Below are 20,069 nucleotides of genomic sequence, written 5' to 3'. Positions count from 1 at the left end.
CCCCACATCACACCTCACTGATCTACACTCCTGAAAGCAACAGAAAATGTCTTACTGAGCTCATGTCAAGTTACAGCAGGAAAAGGGAGATTGTTAAAAAAAAATGGCTTTGATTTCCAGCTTCCTTTTAGGAGACATGGCAAAGATAGAAAGTAGAGAGTCCTACTGTGGCACTGCAGTGTGACAAGACCATGACATGAGCACATATTACAGAAACAATCAGCTCTTTTATTGATCATTCCCGGCTAGATAACAATGAACAAGACTTCTCCATCTCTCTGCCCTACATGAATGCTGCATAATTGATTTGTTAAGAAAGGTTTTCCTTAATAAATTCATTCAGAGAACACAGGCTTGTCTGATTAAGGAAACTAGATGTCAAGCAGAATACACGGTCCATAACTGCTATCCCAGAATGGGAATTTAAACTAAAACTTGTCCCCTGAACTCTTTAGGTATAACATTTCCCCACAACTTGTTCAGCTAAACTATGGGAAATACAGTAAAGCAAACACCCCCCAGTTATGACTAGACTAGTCTGTACTAATTTACGTGGAGTTTGTTTGAAAGAACCTTTAAATTAGAACGCAGCTAAATGACCCAGTTCAGCTACAGTGGGAAATGTAATGGGACAAGCCCTGGACAAGACCTGGGGAGGTCTGTGAGACGACTAATCAGCAGACCGGGGCAGGAGCTGCAGTCCAAAAGCGAAAGCAAAGTCCACTGTATCGTCCTCACTTTGCTGTCCTCACTACCCGCAATAGGACAGGTGGCTTTTCAAATTGACAGAATGATTTATGGCTGACGTTTTGGGACGTCTTCTCTCTTCTGGCTAGTAATGATTTTTTTCCAATAAGCTTTAGCTCAGCTGGTAAAGTTCTATCAGACTAAAAGGTCCAAATTTTGTAAGACATAGGAACAATAATGCCTTCCATTTACGCTACCACCCAACTGGATAAAAAGAGAGGGGTGACACCTCCAAATACTCCACTGCCTTCCATCTACACTAACCAGCCAATCCAAGATCCAGGGGGATGAGATGGGGTGAAGACAGCAAAGGAAGGATTTCCCACCTAAAAAAAACACTGAACTGCGTGCTTATAATGCATTTTTCAAAGATAGCAGACCTCTTTGTGCAAATCTGCAGTGGCCCATAATTCAGCTTGATTTTCTAACTGACCCCAGTGTGGGGGTAAGGGGGGCCCTTGGTTAAGGCTGCTTTCAAAAAAGGAGGGTTTTTAGACCTCTGTTCTACATGGCACCTGCAAAATTTAAAGTCCCCCTACACCATCACTATGCGCCGGGGCCAATAAAGAAAAAATCACAATGGCAGAAGGCACAGAAATCCTCGGACCCCACCCTCCCTCCCACCCCAAAAACCCCTTTGACTAAGCGCACTCACATACTGTACACTCAAGCCTGTTGCTTTCACAAAACATAGAAGCGATTTTAGATATTCCCACATGGGGGCTTCTTGCCGAGCCCAGACCACAGGTACCCACAATGTGAACAATACAAAAAAAAAAAATAAAATAAAATAACAATAATAAGAGCAAATGTGTGTTTTACAAACAGAAAAAAGGTAAACAGCACAGAGGTCCATCTGCTCCCAACACGCTACCACCAAGAACACAGCACAATGTTGGGACATTTAGTACAACGGGTAAGGTGGCGTGCGCTCAGCGATGAGCAGAAGGACTGTTGGAGCCTGGCACTCCACGGGATGAAAATTCCAGCTCGACGATTTCTTTTTTTGTTTTTTAATTTTTTTTTTTGTTTGTTTTTTTGTGAAGTCCTTTTGTTTGCCAGAATGGTTGTTGTTTTATATAATTATTTCTGAAGACAGCAAACTGCAATGAAACAAGAAATGCTCCTGTGGCCTGTGGCTACGTTAGCAAATAAAGGTCCTTAAGCTTCAAGGTCCATTTATGAGAAAAGAAAGATGCCATCAGACCACCAGAAACTTGAGAATATCCCTTGGGCTTGACGCTCAGATCCAGAAACTCTCCTTGAGAAAGGCACAGCATGATAACAATATAAATATCAATAGGACCATACTGATATCCTTTAGTCGCTAGTTTGTTTTTCTAGAAGGGCTGGTTTTGGTTGTTGCCTGGTGCTGTACGCCAGACTGAAATAGCAGGAATGAGTCTCCGAAACAAAAAAACTAAAAGAAAACAAAATAAAATGCAATGAGCTAAGGTGTCCTCTGCAGGTGATATGGCTGCATGCCATCGCCCTGGGTGAGTTCCTCCATTGCTCCGGCTGGGGTGGCAGACACTTGCTAGACATCCATTCTTTGCAGTATCCTAGAAAGGAGGTGAGTGGGGTGCAGGGATGGGTGAATGTGGAGGTGCTTACTCCTGGCTGCCCCCACTGTATTCATCTCAGCCATCCACCAAGGTCCAAATGCAACATACTTACAAGAAAAAAAAAAATATATATATATATATATATAAAACGGGCACCATCAGCTCAGTTGGTATCCCAGCTATAACATTTTCCACTCCGTTTTTTGTTCTTTGAATAGTAATAATTAAAAAAAAGTGAAATGAAATTCCATCTCTTTTTTTTCTTTCTTTATCCCAAGTGGAAAGCCCTTTGTAAACACAGAATGATGTTCCATTTCAGTGTCCTTTCTGAAAGGCCTCAGTCCCTGTGCGCTTTTTTATTTTCTTCACCCCCACCCACCCCACCCCCTTTCACCGGAATGGAAATCAAAATGGTCCTGTGAAGGAGGAAGAGATGGGGCAAGAAAAAGGGGAATAAGTCAGCCTGCACTCTCCTCCCCACCTCTGGCACTTCAGCCTGCTTCAGAAAAGGGTCTTCCATTATCTGCCTGTGGATTTCTTTCCCTTTTTTTCTTATTCCTCCCTTTCAGTCTCTTTCTTCCCGATCGCAATCTCATTTGACATTCCATAATTCATATTTTCATAATTCATATTTTCTGCTTCACTTGTTTTGCAATTGTGTCTGTTACCCTTCAGCTGCCTGCTTGAAGAAGCACTGCACAAATCTACTGGTAACAGTCTGAAACGAACGGGGAGGGGATTGGTGATGGTGGGGTCTGGGGGTTGTTCATAAAGCAAAAAAGTTGCAAAGAAAGTCTGTGCTTCTTACAACAGACTGTAAAAAAGAAAAATGTAAAAGCTGTTACAAAATGCAGCCAGACCAGTTTAAAACAAAAAAAAAGGAAAAATGTACTCCTAGAGCAACACAGTGTGTTCATACTTTATAATAAATATTGGCTGGGCTCTGGGGGGGCATTTCTTGGACTATATAGACTGGGTGTCCATAATCCCCGCTGACCTTCTCATAGTGTGGACAGAAGGCACTGTCGGAAGTCCGTAGCGGGATAATGATATCGCTCGGCTCCGATCCGTTGTTGTTGCCACCTCTCTTGGGGCTGGTTAGAGTAGACAAGGACAGTGGTGGGTGGTGCGTGTCAGAGTGCTTGGACTGTCGTCTCCGATAGCAAACCACTGCGATGATGATGGCGATGATAAGGAGAAAAGCTGACCCTCCAGCTGCACCGGCAATGATGGGAATGTTGGAGGCTGGGAGTGGCCCATTCTCACCATTTCCCTTATTGGTCGAATTTCCAGAAGAACCTGTGAAAGAAAACAGGAAACAAATTAAATGGGTTTTGAAAACAGAAGGGACTGTTCTATGTCTGATCCCTAACCATTGCTATGCCACGTCCCCAAACTACAACCATGTGAGAAAGTAAGTACACTCCATGGAGACTGTTGACCTCTTCAACATATTTGAACAGGCAAATGTTAAATCTACTGATAAAGATGATAAACTTGAACAAATGACACATACAATTGACATGGTGTATTCATTCTCATAATCTGAATTATGAGAAATGCAGATGTGTTACCTAGAGAAAGTAAGTCCGCCCCTAAATTTACCACCACTTAACACTCATAAAATTAAAATCAGGAGTTTAAGATTAGAAGCCAATGATTAGAACCTCCTTAGGGAGTGGGCAGGTGGATCCTGTCTTACTTAAAGCACAGATGTATCAAGGATCTGGTGTTCTCTTTGCTATTGACATGTGTGGTATCATCAAAAGAGCTCTGTAAGGCCCTATGATATAAGGTTGTGGGTGCCTGTAATTCTGGCAAAGAATTTAAAAAGATCAACAAATTATTAAAAATCAATCATTCCACTGTAAGGAAAATCATCTACAAGTGGCACAGATTTGAAATGACTGCTAATTTGTCCATCAGATTCAGCCCAAGAGCGGACTATTTGAAGTATCCAGGAACCTCAAAATTTGCAATGCGGTATCTGCAAGTAACACAAGTGCAGGCATACACAATCAGAAAGAGATTACACAAAAATAAATGACTTCCTTAAGAGGAGTGCCAGGAGAAAGCTTTTGTTGTCTAAAGAGAACATCAGAGCAGGACTACAGTTTGGTACGGAACATCTAGGCAAAGACCAGACCTTGTCTGGAACAATGTGCCCTGGACAGATGACTTGTTTGGCCACAGTCACAGTAGACATGTATGGCGTAATCCGAAGACAGCATTTCCAGGTAAGAACCTCATACCAGCTGTGAAATATGATGGTGGAAATATTATAGCCTCAGGACCTGAGCAGCTTACAGTCAATCATTGAATCAACTATGAATTCTGCATTTTAGCAAAGTGTGCTTGAGGAAAATGTGGGGCTGTCTGTCTGAACGTTAAAGTTAAACCAGGAATGGACCTTTAATCATGACAATGATCTAAAGCACACTATTAAATCCACCAAAGAATGGCTCAAAAAGAAGAAGCGAAGGGCTATCGGGACTGACCTAGTCAAAGTCCTGATTTGAATCCCACTGAAATGTTGTGGGGAGATTTTAAATGAGCAGTATGCGCAAAAAAACCCAAAAAAACTGTAGCACAAAGATCTTGCAAGGGAAGGAATATGGCAGGCCGGAGTGGTGAAAAGTTCCACTGATTCAATGTCAGAGAGTGGTGGGCCGTTATGGAAAACGATCATTTCTACTAAAGGAGGAAATACCAGCTTCTAAGGCAAAGGGTGTAGAATATTGGTGCAGTGAGTGAACATCTATGGAGTTTTTTTTGTTGAATAAAAGATTAAAAAGACACTTTTTCCTTGTGTTATTATTCAGCTATATCACATTTAGCTGTTGACACTGTTTGCATGAAGATCTACTGTTTGCCTGGTTGAAAAGTCATTTCGATGGGGGTACTTACTTTTTCACAAGACTGTACATCTTATGGTGACCTCGTTAAAAAGGAAAAACTGGAAAACCTCTGAATGAAGCTGAACCCAGTCACATCACTTGTGGCTGAAGGGCCTGACCCTGGGATGCTTTCCATTCAGCCCCTGACGTTCAAGCTCTTCAAATAGGCCCATGATAAAGTCACGGAGGGTGGGGTCCTATTCACATTCCACTTCAGACATTGATTGATCACCTGACTTGACCCTAAGATAACCAATGGTTTTCTCATCCATCACTGAGGCTAAACTGTTAACTGCCATGTTTAGGGAATGCAGAGTAGATTAGCCAGTGGATCACAGTCTCAATGCAGAAGAGGAAGACATGATAAAAGTGAGAACTTTAAACAAATGAAAACCTTGACTTAAAATGTAACTCGAGTACAAACAAGATAAGATACAAAGTCTAAAATCAGTTCAAACATTTTCATAACAGCATCTGCTGCTTCTGACCTCAGCTGTGCTCATTTCAGCCTTGAGCTGAACTCAAGTTACTTTGTGTTCTCCAGCAAGGTCATTTGGTGCAGCGAGTAAACCAGCAGACTACCAGTTTAAGTCACAGTGTGACCTCCAAGTCACTTAGTTATTAAGGAAATCCTAAAGCCATCTGGTCAAGTAGTTTGAAACCAGAAGATTCCCAATTTACCCATTAATTCTCTGTGTTTGAGTTTAGAGAAGTGTTTCTGAGGCCCACTGGTCCAAGACAGCACATCTAGGGTGCCTCTTACCATTTGTGCAAGACAGAGTTTTGCTACTTGAATATTCCCAAAATCCTTAACAGAAATCTCTTAGGCTAAATTTTTAAACAGTCTAAAACCAGGAGACTCCAGAAGACTGTCACTAATTCTCGGTGTACTCCATAGGCAAGTCATTTCACAATTCTGAACCTTCAGATAAGGTCCTGAGGCCCATCAATTTGAAACAAGAAAATTTCCATTTTCAGCCACTGATTGTCTATATGACTCCCTTAATTATCTTGAATCCTTCAGAGGAGTTCCTGTGGTCCAACGGTTATGGGATACAAATCTAAAGGGATCTGGACAGCCTCTGGACAACTTCAAGAGGAGGTCCTTTAGCCAAAAGGTTAAAACATTCAAAACAAACAGAACACTTGCATGTTAGAAACCATTTTTCAGTGTACTTCAAAGCCATGTCATTTTATAATGCTGAGCCCTTCAGAGGAGGTCCAGAGGCCTCATTGCTTGAAACCAAACATTTCTTAGTTCTGCCACAGATTTACTGTGTGACTTTGAGGTAAATCATTTCTGTATCTAGAGTTTTCTCAATCAGGTGTGGCTAAAGAGCAAAACTCTAGTAGGTTATTATCACTTCAGGTTTTGTGGGAGTGAAATTACTTGAGAGAAGGCCCTTTTTTGAAATGGTTAAAAGTCTAAAGTAAGGAGGCTCCCATTTTAACCAACAATTACCTATGTGGTCTAAATCCAAGTTACCACACCATTCTAAACTCTTCAGGGGAGCTCCTGAGCCCCAGTGCCTAAAGTTATTTAATAGTATAAATCAAGACAGTTACCATTTCATTTACTGGTTCACTGTGTAATACTAAATCATATACCTTTAACACATTTAATACTTCTTAGTTAAATGGAAATAAAGTGTCTAAAACCAGGAGACTCCCAGTTAAGCCACCTATTCAAAGCATCAAGTCACTTCTTTATCCTGAGTCCTTCAGACAGAAGCTGGGGTCCAATTAGATACAGGGTACAAATCTAAGGGGTCATCGGTTCAATCTACAGTGGTGTGAAAAACTATTTGCCCCCTTCCTGATTGTTTATTCTTTTGCATGTTTGTCACACAAAATGTTTCTGATCATCAAACACATTTAACCATTAGTCAAATATAACTCAAGTAAACACAAAATGCAGTTTTTAAATGATGGTTTTTATTATTTAGGGAGAAAAAAAAAAACAAACCTACATGGCCCTGTGTGAAAAAGTAATTGCCCCCTGAACCTAATAACTGGTTGGGCCACTCTTAGCAGCAATAACTGCAATCAAGCGTTTGAGATAACTTGAAATGAGTCTTTTACAGCGCTCTGGAGGAATTTTGGCCCACTCATCTTTGCAGAATTGTTGTAATTCAGCTTTATTTGAGGGTTTTCTAGCATGAACCGCCTTTTTAAGGTCATGCCATAGCATCTCAATTGGATTCAGGTCAGGACTTTGACTAGGCCACTCCAAAGTCTTCATTTTGTTTTTCTTCAGCCATTCAGAGGTGGATTTGCTGGTGTGTTTTGGGTCATTGTCCTGTTGCAGCACCCAAGATCACTTCAGCTTGAGTTGACAAACAGATGGCCGGACATTCTCCTTCAGGATTTTTTGGTAGACAGTAGAATTCATGGTTCCATCTATCACAGCAAGCCTTCCAGGTCCTGAAGCAGCAAAACAACCCCAGACCATCACACTACCACCACCATATTTTACTGTTGGTATGATGTTCTTTATCTTAAATTGCTGTGTTCCTTTTACGCCAGATGTAATGGGACATTTGCCTTCCAAAAAGTTCAACTTTTGTCTCATTAGTCCACAAGGTATTTTCCCAAAAGTCTTGGCAATCATTGAGATGTTTCTTAGCAAAACTGAGATGAGCCCTAATGTTCTTTTTGCTTAACAGTGGTTTGCGTCTTGGAAATCTGCCATGCAGGCCGTTTTTGCCCAGTCTCTTTCTTATGGTGGAGTCGTGAACACTGACCTTAATTGAGGCAAGTGAGGCCTGCAGTTCTTTAGACATTGTCCTGAGGTCTTTTGTGACCTCTCGGATGAGTTGTCTCTGTGCTCTTGGGGTAATTTTGGTTGGCCGGCCACTCCTGGGAAGGTTCACCACTGTTCCATGTTTTTGCCAATTGTGGATAATGGCTCTCACTGTGGTTTGCTGGAGTCCCAAAGCTTTAGAAATGGCTTTATAACCTTTACCAGACTGATAGATCTCAATTACTTCTGTTCTCATTTGTTCCTGAATTTCTTTGGATCTTGGCATGATGTCTAGCTTTTGAGGTGCTTTTGGTCTACTTCTCTGTGTCAGGCAGCTCCTATTTAAGGGATTTCTTGATGGAAACAGGTGTGGCAGTAATCAGGCCTGGGGGTGACTACGGAAATTGAACTCAGGTGTTATACACCACAGTTAGTTTATTTTTTAACAAGGGGGCATTTACTTTTTCACACAGGGCCATGTAGGTTTGGATTTTTTTTCTCCCTAAATAATAAAAACCATCATTTAAAACTGCATTTTGTGTTTACTTGTGTTATATTTGACTAATGGTTAAATGTGTTTGATGATCAGAAACATTTTGTGTGACAAACATGCAAAAGAATAAGAAATCAGGAAGGGGGCAAATAGTTTTTCACACCACTGTATGGTCAACATCGAGAGGAGGTCCTTTGGCTAAAAGGTTAATCACTCAAAAAACAGAAAACCACTATTTTAGAAGCCAATTCCCAGCATATTTCAAAGCCAAGTCATTTTACAATTCTGAACCCTTCAGAGGAGGTCCAGATTCCACATTGCTTGAAACCAGAAGACTACCAGTTCTATCATGGATTTTCTGCGTGATCTTGAGACAAGCCACTTCTTTATCTAGAGTCTTCTCAAACAGGTGTGACTGAAGATCAAAAATGTAGGGGTTTCAGCCTCTTACTTACTGTTGGAGTCAAAACTACTTACAGTAACTATCCCAAACTCCTCAGAAGGGTTTTCTTTGACAAATGGCTAAAAAGCTTAAATCCAGGATAATACTAATTTAACCAATTTCCTCTGTGGCCTAAATGCAACTTACTTCACCATTTTGAACTTTTCATAGGAGGTCTTGACACAGTCACTGGTTCTGTATGTAACACTAAGCTATATATCTTTAAACATTTAATACTTTATAGAATAACTTTAGGTAAATAGGAATCAGTCATCTACAACCAGGAGACACCCAGTTTAGCCACTAATTCTAAGAGTAATGGAGAGCCAAAGTCTCTTCTTAAACTTGAGTCCTTCAGAGTTGATCCTGAGGCCCACTGGATATAACTTCTCTCCTTTCTTATATTGATCCTCTGAATGACTTAAAGTGAACATCTCATTTCTTATGTCCCTCAGAGGAAGTCATGTGAATCACTAAGGCCTCAAACCACTGAGCGCCCCAGTTCAACCACTGATGCAGACACTTCTCGAGAGCTTGCAAGTGTTCTAAAGAATGGCTAAACATGAGGTTTCAAGTCATTCATTTTCTAGACAGAGCCCATCTGGCACTGCAGTATATAAGCAACTGTTAAAAGTAATCAGACTAACCGTTTCCTCCATAATCCCCTCCAATGAGTAAATGACTGTGCTTATGGTAGTCACTCAGGTGGCAGTTGTGAGAGGATGAGATGCAGGCCTCCATCCCTCCAGCTCCACCTTCACAGTACCTCACTCTGTGTGTGTGTCTGTGTGTGTGTGTGTGTGTGTGTGTGGTCACTTAACGCTAGCAGTCCTTCGTCAAACCAAAGACCGAACCGCAGTAATGCATTTACACTGCCACAGAGTGGGTTATCTTCTAGCAGTGTGTGCCTTGGGCAAACCCATTTGTGTAGGTCAGTCCTGTCACTAATTCAATGTTATTAAAAAGAAAGGGAGGGAGCACAGCCATAAATTAAAAAAAAAAAGCAAAGAGCACAGAGGCACATGTCTGGCAGTGCTGGGCTCTGTGATGCTAAAATGCCCCAACAAATCTCTGTAAATCTTTATAAATCCCAATAAATCTCCATTATGTCACAATTCCTCTCGCCTAGCTGGCAAAGTCACAAGGCCGGCAGAAGTAATAATTGTGTCTCTGTTATATAACTTGTTATCTTGGTTTAAAGACCAAAAGTGCCAAAGGCATTACCCTTGTTTAGGACATGTTTGTGTAAGTTAGTGAAGGAGCAGCAGGACACAATTCATATGCATTTTCACATCTAGCGTGGTGTGACAGATGTGGACTGTGGTGGGGTGGGATGTGATTTGTGCCACAGAGGGTTCAGACTACTGGGTTCAAGGATGTAGGTCATCATGGAGCTGGTGTGACAGATAAATAAGAAACATTCTAAACTGTACAGACGAGAGGAGGTCAAGTCCAAAGTCAGTTCAGCCTGTCATGATGAGAATGCAAAACTGTTGGGGGGCTTGTAGAGATGACAAAAGGTCAACTAACTGATTTGATTTTTGATTTGATACTCTTTATTAATCCCAGAGGGGAAATTATCTTTTCCCATGACCCTTGCAGGTTGTAGCCATTGTACAGCACACCTGGAACAATTTTCAGGTTAAGGGTCTTGCTCGAGGGAACAAATGAGTAAAGTCCCTTCTGGTTATAATGGGATTTGAACCAGCAACCTTTCAGATACCAGAACAAATCCTTAGCTTCAGAGATATTATGGAAATGTCAAAAAGAAATTCATTAAAGGGCTGCTGTGGTGAGAAGATCCTGCATACTCCTAGTTTGGTACATCCATGTACAGTAATTGTTTGACATGTGGTATCAAAAAGATTTTAAATTGATAGATTACACCTTTTAGTCTAGCGAGTTGCTGAGCAGGCAGTTTCATTCAGAATTTTACAAAGTTGGAGTGATTTCTGCCATGAATGACAAACAAGATTTTTGAACAGAGGAGGTGACCAGGAGAAGAAAAAGAGTCAATACCAAGAGACAGTCCTATCTTTCAACAAACCAGAAATCAAAGCCAAGGAAATTTAATGGCAATGGGATACACAAAATTGTTCAGGCTTGTGAAAAACAAAGATTGTGTCAGAAAACTAACCAAAATGATTTCTAAGCAAAAAAGTAATAGCGTAATCGGATACGCCAAATCCAAAACCCTATAATCTGGTGCAAATTATGAGGGGAGACCCAAAACTTCCAAGAAGTGGTCATTAGCACCAAAGTAGGGTATAGTTATCAAATATTTGAATCACTATCGTATGCCTACATTCTTCGCTGTGTGGCATTGAGCTGAGTTGATTGAGTGTGTATTTCTGGCATTTATTCTACAATCATGTGCATGACTTTGATGATTTAGGAGGAGGTGGCTCCAGTCTGAGGGGTTTATAATGCTGAGGAGGGGAGCGCCATCCAATTGAACGAACAGTACGGTAAAAGTTAGACATTATTAATTGATAAATGTTCTATAGCCAAGAATGTTGAGCCTTTGTATGTTTAAATATATTATTGAAGTAATATTTAGGTCTGAAATATAGCTAAGACATCATAAGTTATTTGTGTCAAATAGGGCTGTGTATTGGAGAGAATTCAGGGGTTACAATTCAATATATTGTGATACTGTAAGCAAGGTAATATATTGCCATTTTTTTTAAATCTAGTAAAAAATGTTAGTTTGTAGTCAGAACAATGGGATCTTCAACTGAATTTATCACAGTTCCTGTAACTTCAAACATCATAGGACTACTTTTTTTGCAGTCTGTGTGAAGGAGTTAAAATGTACCTATATAAGTAAAAAAATAAAAGTGCTTGTGTTTTTAGATCCTTCTTTAAATGTTCACAGTAAGCTACAGCATTTTTCAAGTAGTTGATAAAAAATGCATTGTCCTTGTAACATCCAGCTTCAATAGCACTGAATTTGAACAAAAGAATTAACATTTGTCTAGATCGGTAAAAAAAAAAAAGTGCTTGCAGGATTCATTAGATAACAAATTAAGTAAATAAAAAAAATCACAGACATATGTAAACAGGCAGTATTTATATATATGCTTTAAAGGTTCACATTCTGTTGAAGTATGTATGCCAGTTTTTAATTTCTCAATCTCAAGTACAGTGGAACCTCGGTTCACGACCATAATTCGTTCCGTGAACCGAAGCAATTTCCACCATAGGATTGTATGTAAATACAATGAATCCATTCCAGCCCGTATGAACTGTATGTAAATATATATTTTTTTAGTTTTTAAGCACAAATAAAGCTAATTATACTATAGAATGCACAGCGTTATAGTAAACTAAATGTAAAACATTGAATAACACTGAGAAAACCTTGAACAACAGAGAAAACTAACACTGCAATAGTTTGCGCTATAGTGCTAGGAACCGCTTGCTAAAAACACTTTTTTTTTTTTAATGAGTTTTAAGCACAGGGAAAAAACTGAGCATTTGAAAAACCCTTAATTTAATAAACCACCAAGAAACGTAACATTGCCACAATGCACGCTATGAACCGATCGCTGTAAACAGAACTGAAAACAAAAACAAGCCTTTTCTACCTTAAGCGTCCAGCCTTCCCTCTCTCACTTGCTCGCTCTCTCTCTCTCTCTCTCTTTCATGTGTGCGTGTGTCTCTTTCATGGGCCTGGAGCGCCTGTGCGTGTGCCTCTGTCTCGTGCGCCTGTGTGTGTGTGTGTGTGTGCCTGTGTCTGGCACACCTGTGTGTGTGTCTCGGTCTCGCGTGCCTGTGTGTGTGTGCCTCTCTCTCTCCCGCACCTGTGTGTCTGTGTGTGTGTCTCTCTCTCGCGCCTCTGTGTGTGTTGCACTCTCTCTCTATTGCTTGCTTGCTCGCTCGCTGCACAGGAAATGCACAGGGAGAGATTGAACATGTACAAACCTAAAGGGAAACTGGCTTGTTCGTATACCGAGTGTGTGGTCGTGAACCGAGGCAAAAGTTTGGCAAACTTTTTGGTTGTAAACCGAGCTGTACGTGAACCGAGGTTCCACTGTAGTTAATATGAGAAAATGCATAGTCCCTCTAACATCCAACATCATAACCCTATTATTTCTGCAGTTTGTATGTATGTCAGTGGTTATTTTTTAATGTCAAGGAAGATGAGCTGGTCAACATGCTGAGCTTTCAGGACACTTCTCTGTGTGGTAATAATGTCTCCTGCATTGGAGAAAACTCCTTCCGCAATGATACTTGTGCCAGGAATGCACAGGAAACACTTTGCTACTCTGGATAATTGAGCCTTCGTTCTCTACTTTACTGAGAGGGTGCATATCTTTACAAATGAAATAGAGTATTGACTGAGTTATTTTGGTTGCACAAGTTGAGGTCAATGCTAAATGTGGTATGTGAATGTGTTCCAAAGCGAGTTGAGTGAGATCCACCTGTTTACTGTTTGTTGCTTCTTTAAACGGCATGGCTCTTCTTGATCTCCTCAGTGCCTTCATTATTATGGAAGCCAAAATTAACCCACACTTCCCCTCTGTACGCTACGAGAGCCAGTCTGACTACTCTGGATTCAACCATCGGTGCTAACATTACTAGTCAACTAGGTTTGTCACTACCCAATCTGCACACGCATGTGTATTGAAAGCCTACATACTTTTCATTACACCTGCTGAAGATAAATTACAACACTACTCTCTAGCATTCAAGGATTTAAACAAAACACAAAACGAACCACTGTGTGCCTTGGATCTTTGCATGTAATCTAGTAATTAAATATTGATACAATGTTTTTGAGAATTGATACAGTATCACAAACATAATATTGCAATACTCAAGTGTATCAATCTTTTTGCACCCTTATTACCACTGGCTCCCAGTTAAGTTTAGGGCAAATTTCTAAATCCTCCTTTTTAACATATGAATCTTTAAATGGCCAAGATCCGGCTTAATTATCTGATCTTCTCATTATTTACAAACCAAAATGCACATTGAGATCTCAAGATGCCAGTCTGCTTATGATTCTAAGGATCAATAAAATAACAGTGGGAGGCTGAGCTTACAGTTACAAGGCCCCTAAAACTGTGGAATGGTCTGCCTGCTACTATAGGACGTGCCCCTTCAGTCTCAGCTTATAAATCCCGACTGAAGACTTACTATTTCAGTGTAGTATACCATGAATAGAGCTGCTGATTAGCTGTGCATACTGCATCACCATTGTTAGTCATTAACACTTAAACATAAGTAATATGATATTTATAATTTGATACTAACACTCATGTGCTCTGTTTCTCTTCTCAGTACTCACCTGTGGCACGTGGTGCCACTGCTCTACTGCCAAGTTCTTTGCCTGCCAATGGAAAAGTCATCTCTGATAAAAGAGCTCTGGAATCATCAAGTAGAAGGATCCTTTCATCAGACTGGCCAGCCCAGCACTGACTCAGCTGTGGAATGGCCAGCAGAAGGGGGAGGCAGCTTGTTGGCAGAGGTCTCCAGGACTCTGAACACATCTGAATCCTCTTATGTGATATAATCTAGTCTTGTATTTTGCTCTGTACTTGTACTATTACTATTGTACCACTGTATCCTATTCCTGAGGTGACAATGATAGGTTGGCCATCTAGATCTGTGAATAAGATTACTTGTGTCCTATTCTGTGTATTGTATTGTATTGTATTCACCCCAATTTCTACACCCACTGCAATCCCAACCTACCAGGAAAGGGAGTCTCTCTCTCTTTGAATTACCTTTCCCAAGATGTCTTCCATTTTTTCCCTATAAGGGTTTTTTTGGGAGTTTTTTCTTGTCTTCTTAGGAAGTCAAGGCTGGGAGGCTGTCAAAAAACAGGGCCTGTTAAAGCCCATTGCAGCACTTCTTGTGTGATTTTGGGTTATACAAAAATAAATGGTTGTTGATTAGTAAGTCTCTTAAAGTGCTAGGGAGTGACAGGTTGTGCATAGGTCATTCATACAGCACATTTGTGATAAGGGTCTGTGTGTATGTGTATATTTATGTATGTGTGTGCAAGAGCAGACCAATCCGAGGAACCTGGTGAGTTCACTTATCCCTGGAAAATGCATCTAGTACACACAAGAAAGTAAGAAAGGATAGTTCTAGGAAAATATCATTAAAATACACTCACAAACAGACTTTTACATTGAAGTGCTGAGGCATTTATTGGAAAGCATCAGGAAAAAAATGACTGGAGACGAAGTGCATGAAAAACCATATTTTTCGGCATGACAATGCACCTGCACACACTGTGCTATCAGTCAAAGAGAGTTTTGATCAAAAACAATGTGGTTCTTAGTTCACACCTCCTGTATTCACCAGCTCTCACTCCCTGTGAGTTTTTTTTTTTTTTGGTTCATTAAATTAAAAATTCAGACTGAAGTGAAGACATTTTGCTACTGTGATAAAAAAATCCAGGAAAAAACACAGGAGGCGGTTACAGACAGCGACACTGTAACAAAAAAAAAAGTACAAGAAATGTTTCCAGTCACAATATTATTCTGTAGTAAGCCACACATTTCATTAGATGTACTTGAGCATAACGTTTTGTTTTCGAGAGTAGCCTATGATCAGTCCCCAATCTGCCCAATAGATTGTTGAGGCCATGTAGACAGTGAATAACCACCCATGGGAGACTTGGGCATCGCTCAGGAAATTGGGTCAGAGTTGTTTAGTCATTGGAATACTGGTTACCAGTGTTACAAGGTGGGTGGTTTGATGGGCATGAGGCATTTTCAGGGGATAGATGCATCTCCTTGAAATGATGAATGCAGATTGAGGAAATCTGGGATCCTACTCTCTACGCTAGCCATCAGAATAGAATTTGGAAGTAGTTACTGGCATTTTATGTCTATTCAAGCGTGGTGGTCTCCTGGCGAAGCTTTCTCCTATTGTGATGATAATTTGACCTTCTCCAGTGGTGCTGCAGTTGCTTGTGTTTGGGAAGAGCCCTGGTCTGAGTCTCACATTGCTCTGCTGCACAAGTGTTTTCTTCACTATCTCTGCAGCCTTGTCTCCACTTTTCTTGACTCCTTTCATCTTTTTCACCCATATGATGAAAATGATGAAATAAAACATCACCCATGGGCACTGCTTTTGAACGGATTAAAAAACCAGTCTTGGAGGAATTGCCTTACTGAGAGGTTTCTTGGAAATGATGCTGACAGATGGGCAGGAGGAAACAAGGCTGGGTGAAGCAGATCTGCTGATTAAATTGATAGATGCTGCTTATGTCTAACTGATAATAAGAGTCATTATGTTTCTCAATTAGAAGCCCAAACTGAAACAACAACGATGGCAATATTTTGCTCCCGAGCCTTTCGCTTGACGTGTCTGCTTTCCCCTGGCACACTCATCTGCCACCTACCATGTCCTACCACATTTCTTAGCTCTGTTAATGTCAATCACATGTGAGGATGTGGTCCATTCAGATCACACGCAGAGCCTCCTGGGAAAGCTTAGACGCTTGGCTCCCTTGATACCTAAGCATTCACCTATGCCTCCTGGATGATGGAATGGAACACAGAGGATGAGTGCCATCAATTTGTACCCCTCTACTTTAAGTACACGTCAATATACAGAAGATGAGCTGAATATCTGATCAAGAAAGGGGCTGAACTGACAGGCATAAGAGCAGTGCACCTCCAACTTTATTGCTTTATAAGTGCAGTAGCCTTTGGCTAGGATAGAGAAAACAGTGCCACAGTGGGAGTTTTACTCCATAAACACTAATTCATACAGGGGCAAATTATTGTGGTAAGAGGGGCTGCAGTATTTTGATTTTTTAGTGGGTCGGTCATTATTATTAGGGCTTTGTGAAACTGCATTTTTGGTGGGGCTTACATTATTTTCAGGTATTGGAAAGGTCAAAGTATTATTCACAATTTGGTGTATTAATTGTTATTGCATTACTGAAAGTCATTACATTATTATACTGTGCATGGTTATGTGGGTAAATTACCACTGGCAGTCAAAGGGGGTCATATTATCATTTGTGATTATGGGAATTAAATGATCATTTGCAGTCATATTATTATTCCTGATTACAGGGATTAAATTATCATTGGAAAGAAAGTCATATTATGTTTTGTGATTATGGGGATTAAATTATCACTGGTCATCACAGGCAGTCATTAATTATTTATGATGATATTATCACTATCAAGTGGACACATTATTATTCATGATTACAAGGATTAATGTTCACTGGAAATAATAGAAGGCCATATTAATATTAGTGATTACAGTGATTATCACTGGCAGTCATCGCAGATTATATTTCTGTGTCTTTTTTTGGGGATTAGATTTTCACTGGAAGTCATTGAGGGTTAAATTTTATGTATTTATGGGGATTTCATTACCACTGGAATTCACTGGAGGACAAATTGCACTTGACGTATTGTGACTAAATTAGGAATGAATGCTGTAGGAGTTAATTTGTGATTACAAAGATTATATTATCATAGATAGTGATAGAACAGTTTGTAATTGTTTTCAGCTCTTGGGATTAATTTATCATTGACAGTCATAAGGGATCATGTTATTATTCATGATTGTAGGAATAATGTATCATTGGAAGTCATATCATCAATCATGCTTATGGAGATTAAATTGTTATTGGTATTCATTGGGGGTCCTACCATTATTTGGGATTATTGAGATTACATTAACATTAGCAGGCATTAATAGGACTAATATTATAATGTCTGTAATAAGTAGGCCTTACTATTATCAAGGGACTCTTTACTATAAACCAACCTGGGATCATATAATTGGTGATTAAGAGATTAAAATCCTACTGGTATTATTATTAGGGACTTAAATTATTATCATTTTTGGGGTTTGGGTTATGTTATCATTCCTAATCTGGGTGTCATTATCTCAGTCTATCTATGTCAGTCATGGGAAGTCATATTAATACTAATAATGATGGGAATTCAATTTTCATTGTCATTCAGAGAGGGGTTTACTATAATTGGTGATTATAGGGAATAAATTATCATTTCAGGTTATAGAAGGCCATATTGTTATTCATGTTTACAGAGATTGCTTTATCAATTAGCAGCAGATTATGGAGACTAGTATTTAATTGACAGTAATAGAAGAGTCAAATTTTATCCTCTATTAATAACACATTATTATTGTTTAGGGACTCTTTATTATGGACCTACACAACAATCGTACTACAACTGAGCAGTAAGTAGAAAAGTTAATGGCAGCCATAGAGATGACAGTTGCATTTATATCACTTTTCAGAGGCTAAACTTATTGTCGTATGTGGGGAGTTGTGTTATTTTTGAACATTTGGGTTGTTAAACTGCTGTTCTCAGTATGGCAGTCATTGTATCATTCTAAGTGACTATGTTGGTAAATTATCTTTGACAGGGTAGACCTATTGACATTTTAGAAATTAAATTATCCCTGACATTCCAGGTATTAAATTATTACTGGCAGTTTTAGGGATTCACATTTTTATGTTTGTCTCCATTATGAGCAGACGCAATCATTTTATTAATGGTTTGTGGAGTTAAAAGTTATATTTAGCTGGGAGTGGATATTTAAAATGTTATCAGTGTATTAGATTATTCTCAGGAGTTGGGGATATATTGCTTTTGTCATTTAGGGGGCTAAAGTATTATTTCCTTTCATTTTATAAGTTGTTATAAATTAGTATTAGTGGTAAAATAGGTCTTATTATTATTTGTGATTATAGGGACTAAATCATCATTGATAGTCATAGGGGATCGTATTATTTGTGATTATAGAGATTAAATTATCATTGGCAGTCATGAAGGTTGTATTATTAGTGATTACAGGGCTTTAATTGTTACTGGCAGTTAAAGGGGGTCGTATTACTGTTTGTAATTGCAGGAATTAAACTATTATTGGCAATTTTTGTGTCTGTAAGGGATGTGGTGTTATTATTATCTGGGAATTTCTTCAGTATAAGCAACATTCTGATCATCGGTATTTATGAGATTAAAAATTGTTGGCAGCCATCAGAGGATCATATTTTATTATGATTAAAGCTTAAATCATGGTAACGGTCATATTATTTTTCTGCATTAGTTGACAGGAACTACTATTGTCTGTATGATTGGGTGGTTCCATAATTATTTGCAGTTTTAGGTGTGTAAGGCCTCAGAAAGACAATCTGTCCATCATCCGTCATTACTATGTTTGTAGTCTTCTGTAGTCTTTATAGTCGCACAAATAGGTGAGGTTACTTCTATATCATTAATGACATGAGAGAGAACTGCTGGTTCCTAAAGACTTCAAAGGGAGAAGCGTATGTAGGTGAGGTCTTTGTACTGATGAAGACAATCAAGAATGAAAATAACCATGAGTCCCCTAATTAAACAGACAGAGAGGAGATAAGAAACTAATCGTACAAGATGGCTGAAAGGCTGAGCCAGAAATCATGATCCCTTAAATAGGGATAACTAGAAAGGTAGAATTAATGTGTAAACATGTTAAAACATTATTATTGTCAATTAGGGAATTAGTCTTTTATTAGTATTATTATTATTATAGTACATTAAAGGGTCAGCTCAAGTTGGACGGTTGGGAGACAAAGTCAGAGAGGCGAGATTGTGTTGGTTTGGACGTGTGCAGAGGAGAGATGCTGGGTATATTGGGAGATGTTATTGGGATGTTAAAGATAGAGCTGCCAGGGAAGAGGAAAAGAGGAAGGACTAAGAGAAGGTGTAAGGATGTGGTGAGAGAGGATATGTAAGTGATGGGTGGAACAGAACAAGATGCAAAAGACAGAAAGATATGGAAGAAGATGATCCGCTGTGGCGACCCCTATTGGGAACAGCCGAATGAAGAAGAAGAAGAAAAGAAGATTATTATTATTATCATCAGTTCAGTTTTTTGTCTGCTGCCTCCTGACTCAACGATATGAGAAAACTGTTTGACTTGTCTTGATGTCTGGTTATGCAGGTCATGAAGCTTTTTGGAGCTCCGCCCTATTTTTGACCGTGCAGACCTGAAAAACTATTTTTAGGGCATTCTTGAACCATATTTTGTATATGAAATTACGTTTATCATAAAAAGTAAAAAAAATAGCTGTCGTGCCTCCTTAATTGACGCCATAGGTTCAGCACCTAATGGAATATGAAGAGTCGAAGTTAATCCTTTTCACAAAACTTTGATAAAAATTGGATCAGTAATATAGCAC

General features: G+C 39.5%; 1 protein-coding gene across 2 annotated transcripts in view; it reads right to left on the bottom strand.

Annotated features, from left to right (window-relative positions):
* Positions 1-3,064: 3,064 nt before the first annotated feature.
* Positions 3,065-20,069, bottom strand: part of efnb3b (ephrin-B3b) — a 397,095-nt gene continuing 380,090 nt past the window's right edge. For both annotated transcript variants that reach the window (XM_039747177.1, XM_039747178.1), the window contains one exon: positions 3,065-3,611. In XM_039747177.1, coding sequence (XP_039603111.1) covers positions 3,226-3,611 — 386 coding nt within the window. In that variant the 3' untranslated portion in view covers positions 3,065-3,225. The remainder of the gene's footprint in view (positions 3,612-20,069) is intronic.

The sequence above is a fragment of the Polypterus senegalus genome, chromosome 3 (genome assembly GCF_016835505.1).
Source record: "Polypterus senegalus isolate Bchr_013 chromosome 3, ASM1683550v1, whole genome shotgun sequence".
Taxonomy (NCBI): Eukaryota; Metazoa; Chordata; class Cladistia; order Polypteriformes; family Polypteridae; genus Polypterus; species Polypterus senegalus.
The sequence above is the reverse complement of the archived record's forward strand: the minus strand, read 5'-3'. Positions and strand labels throughout refer to the sequence as shown.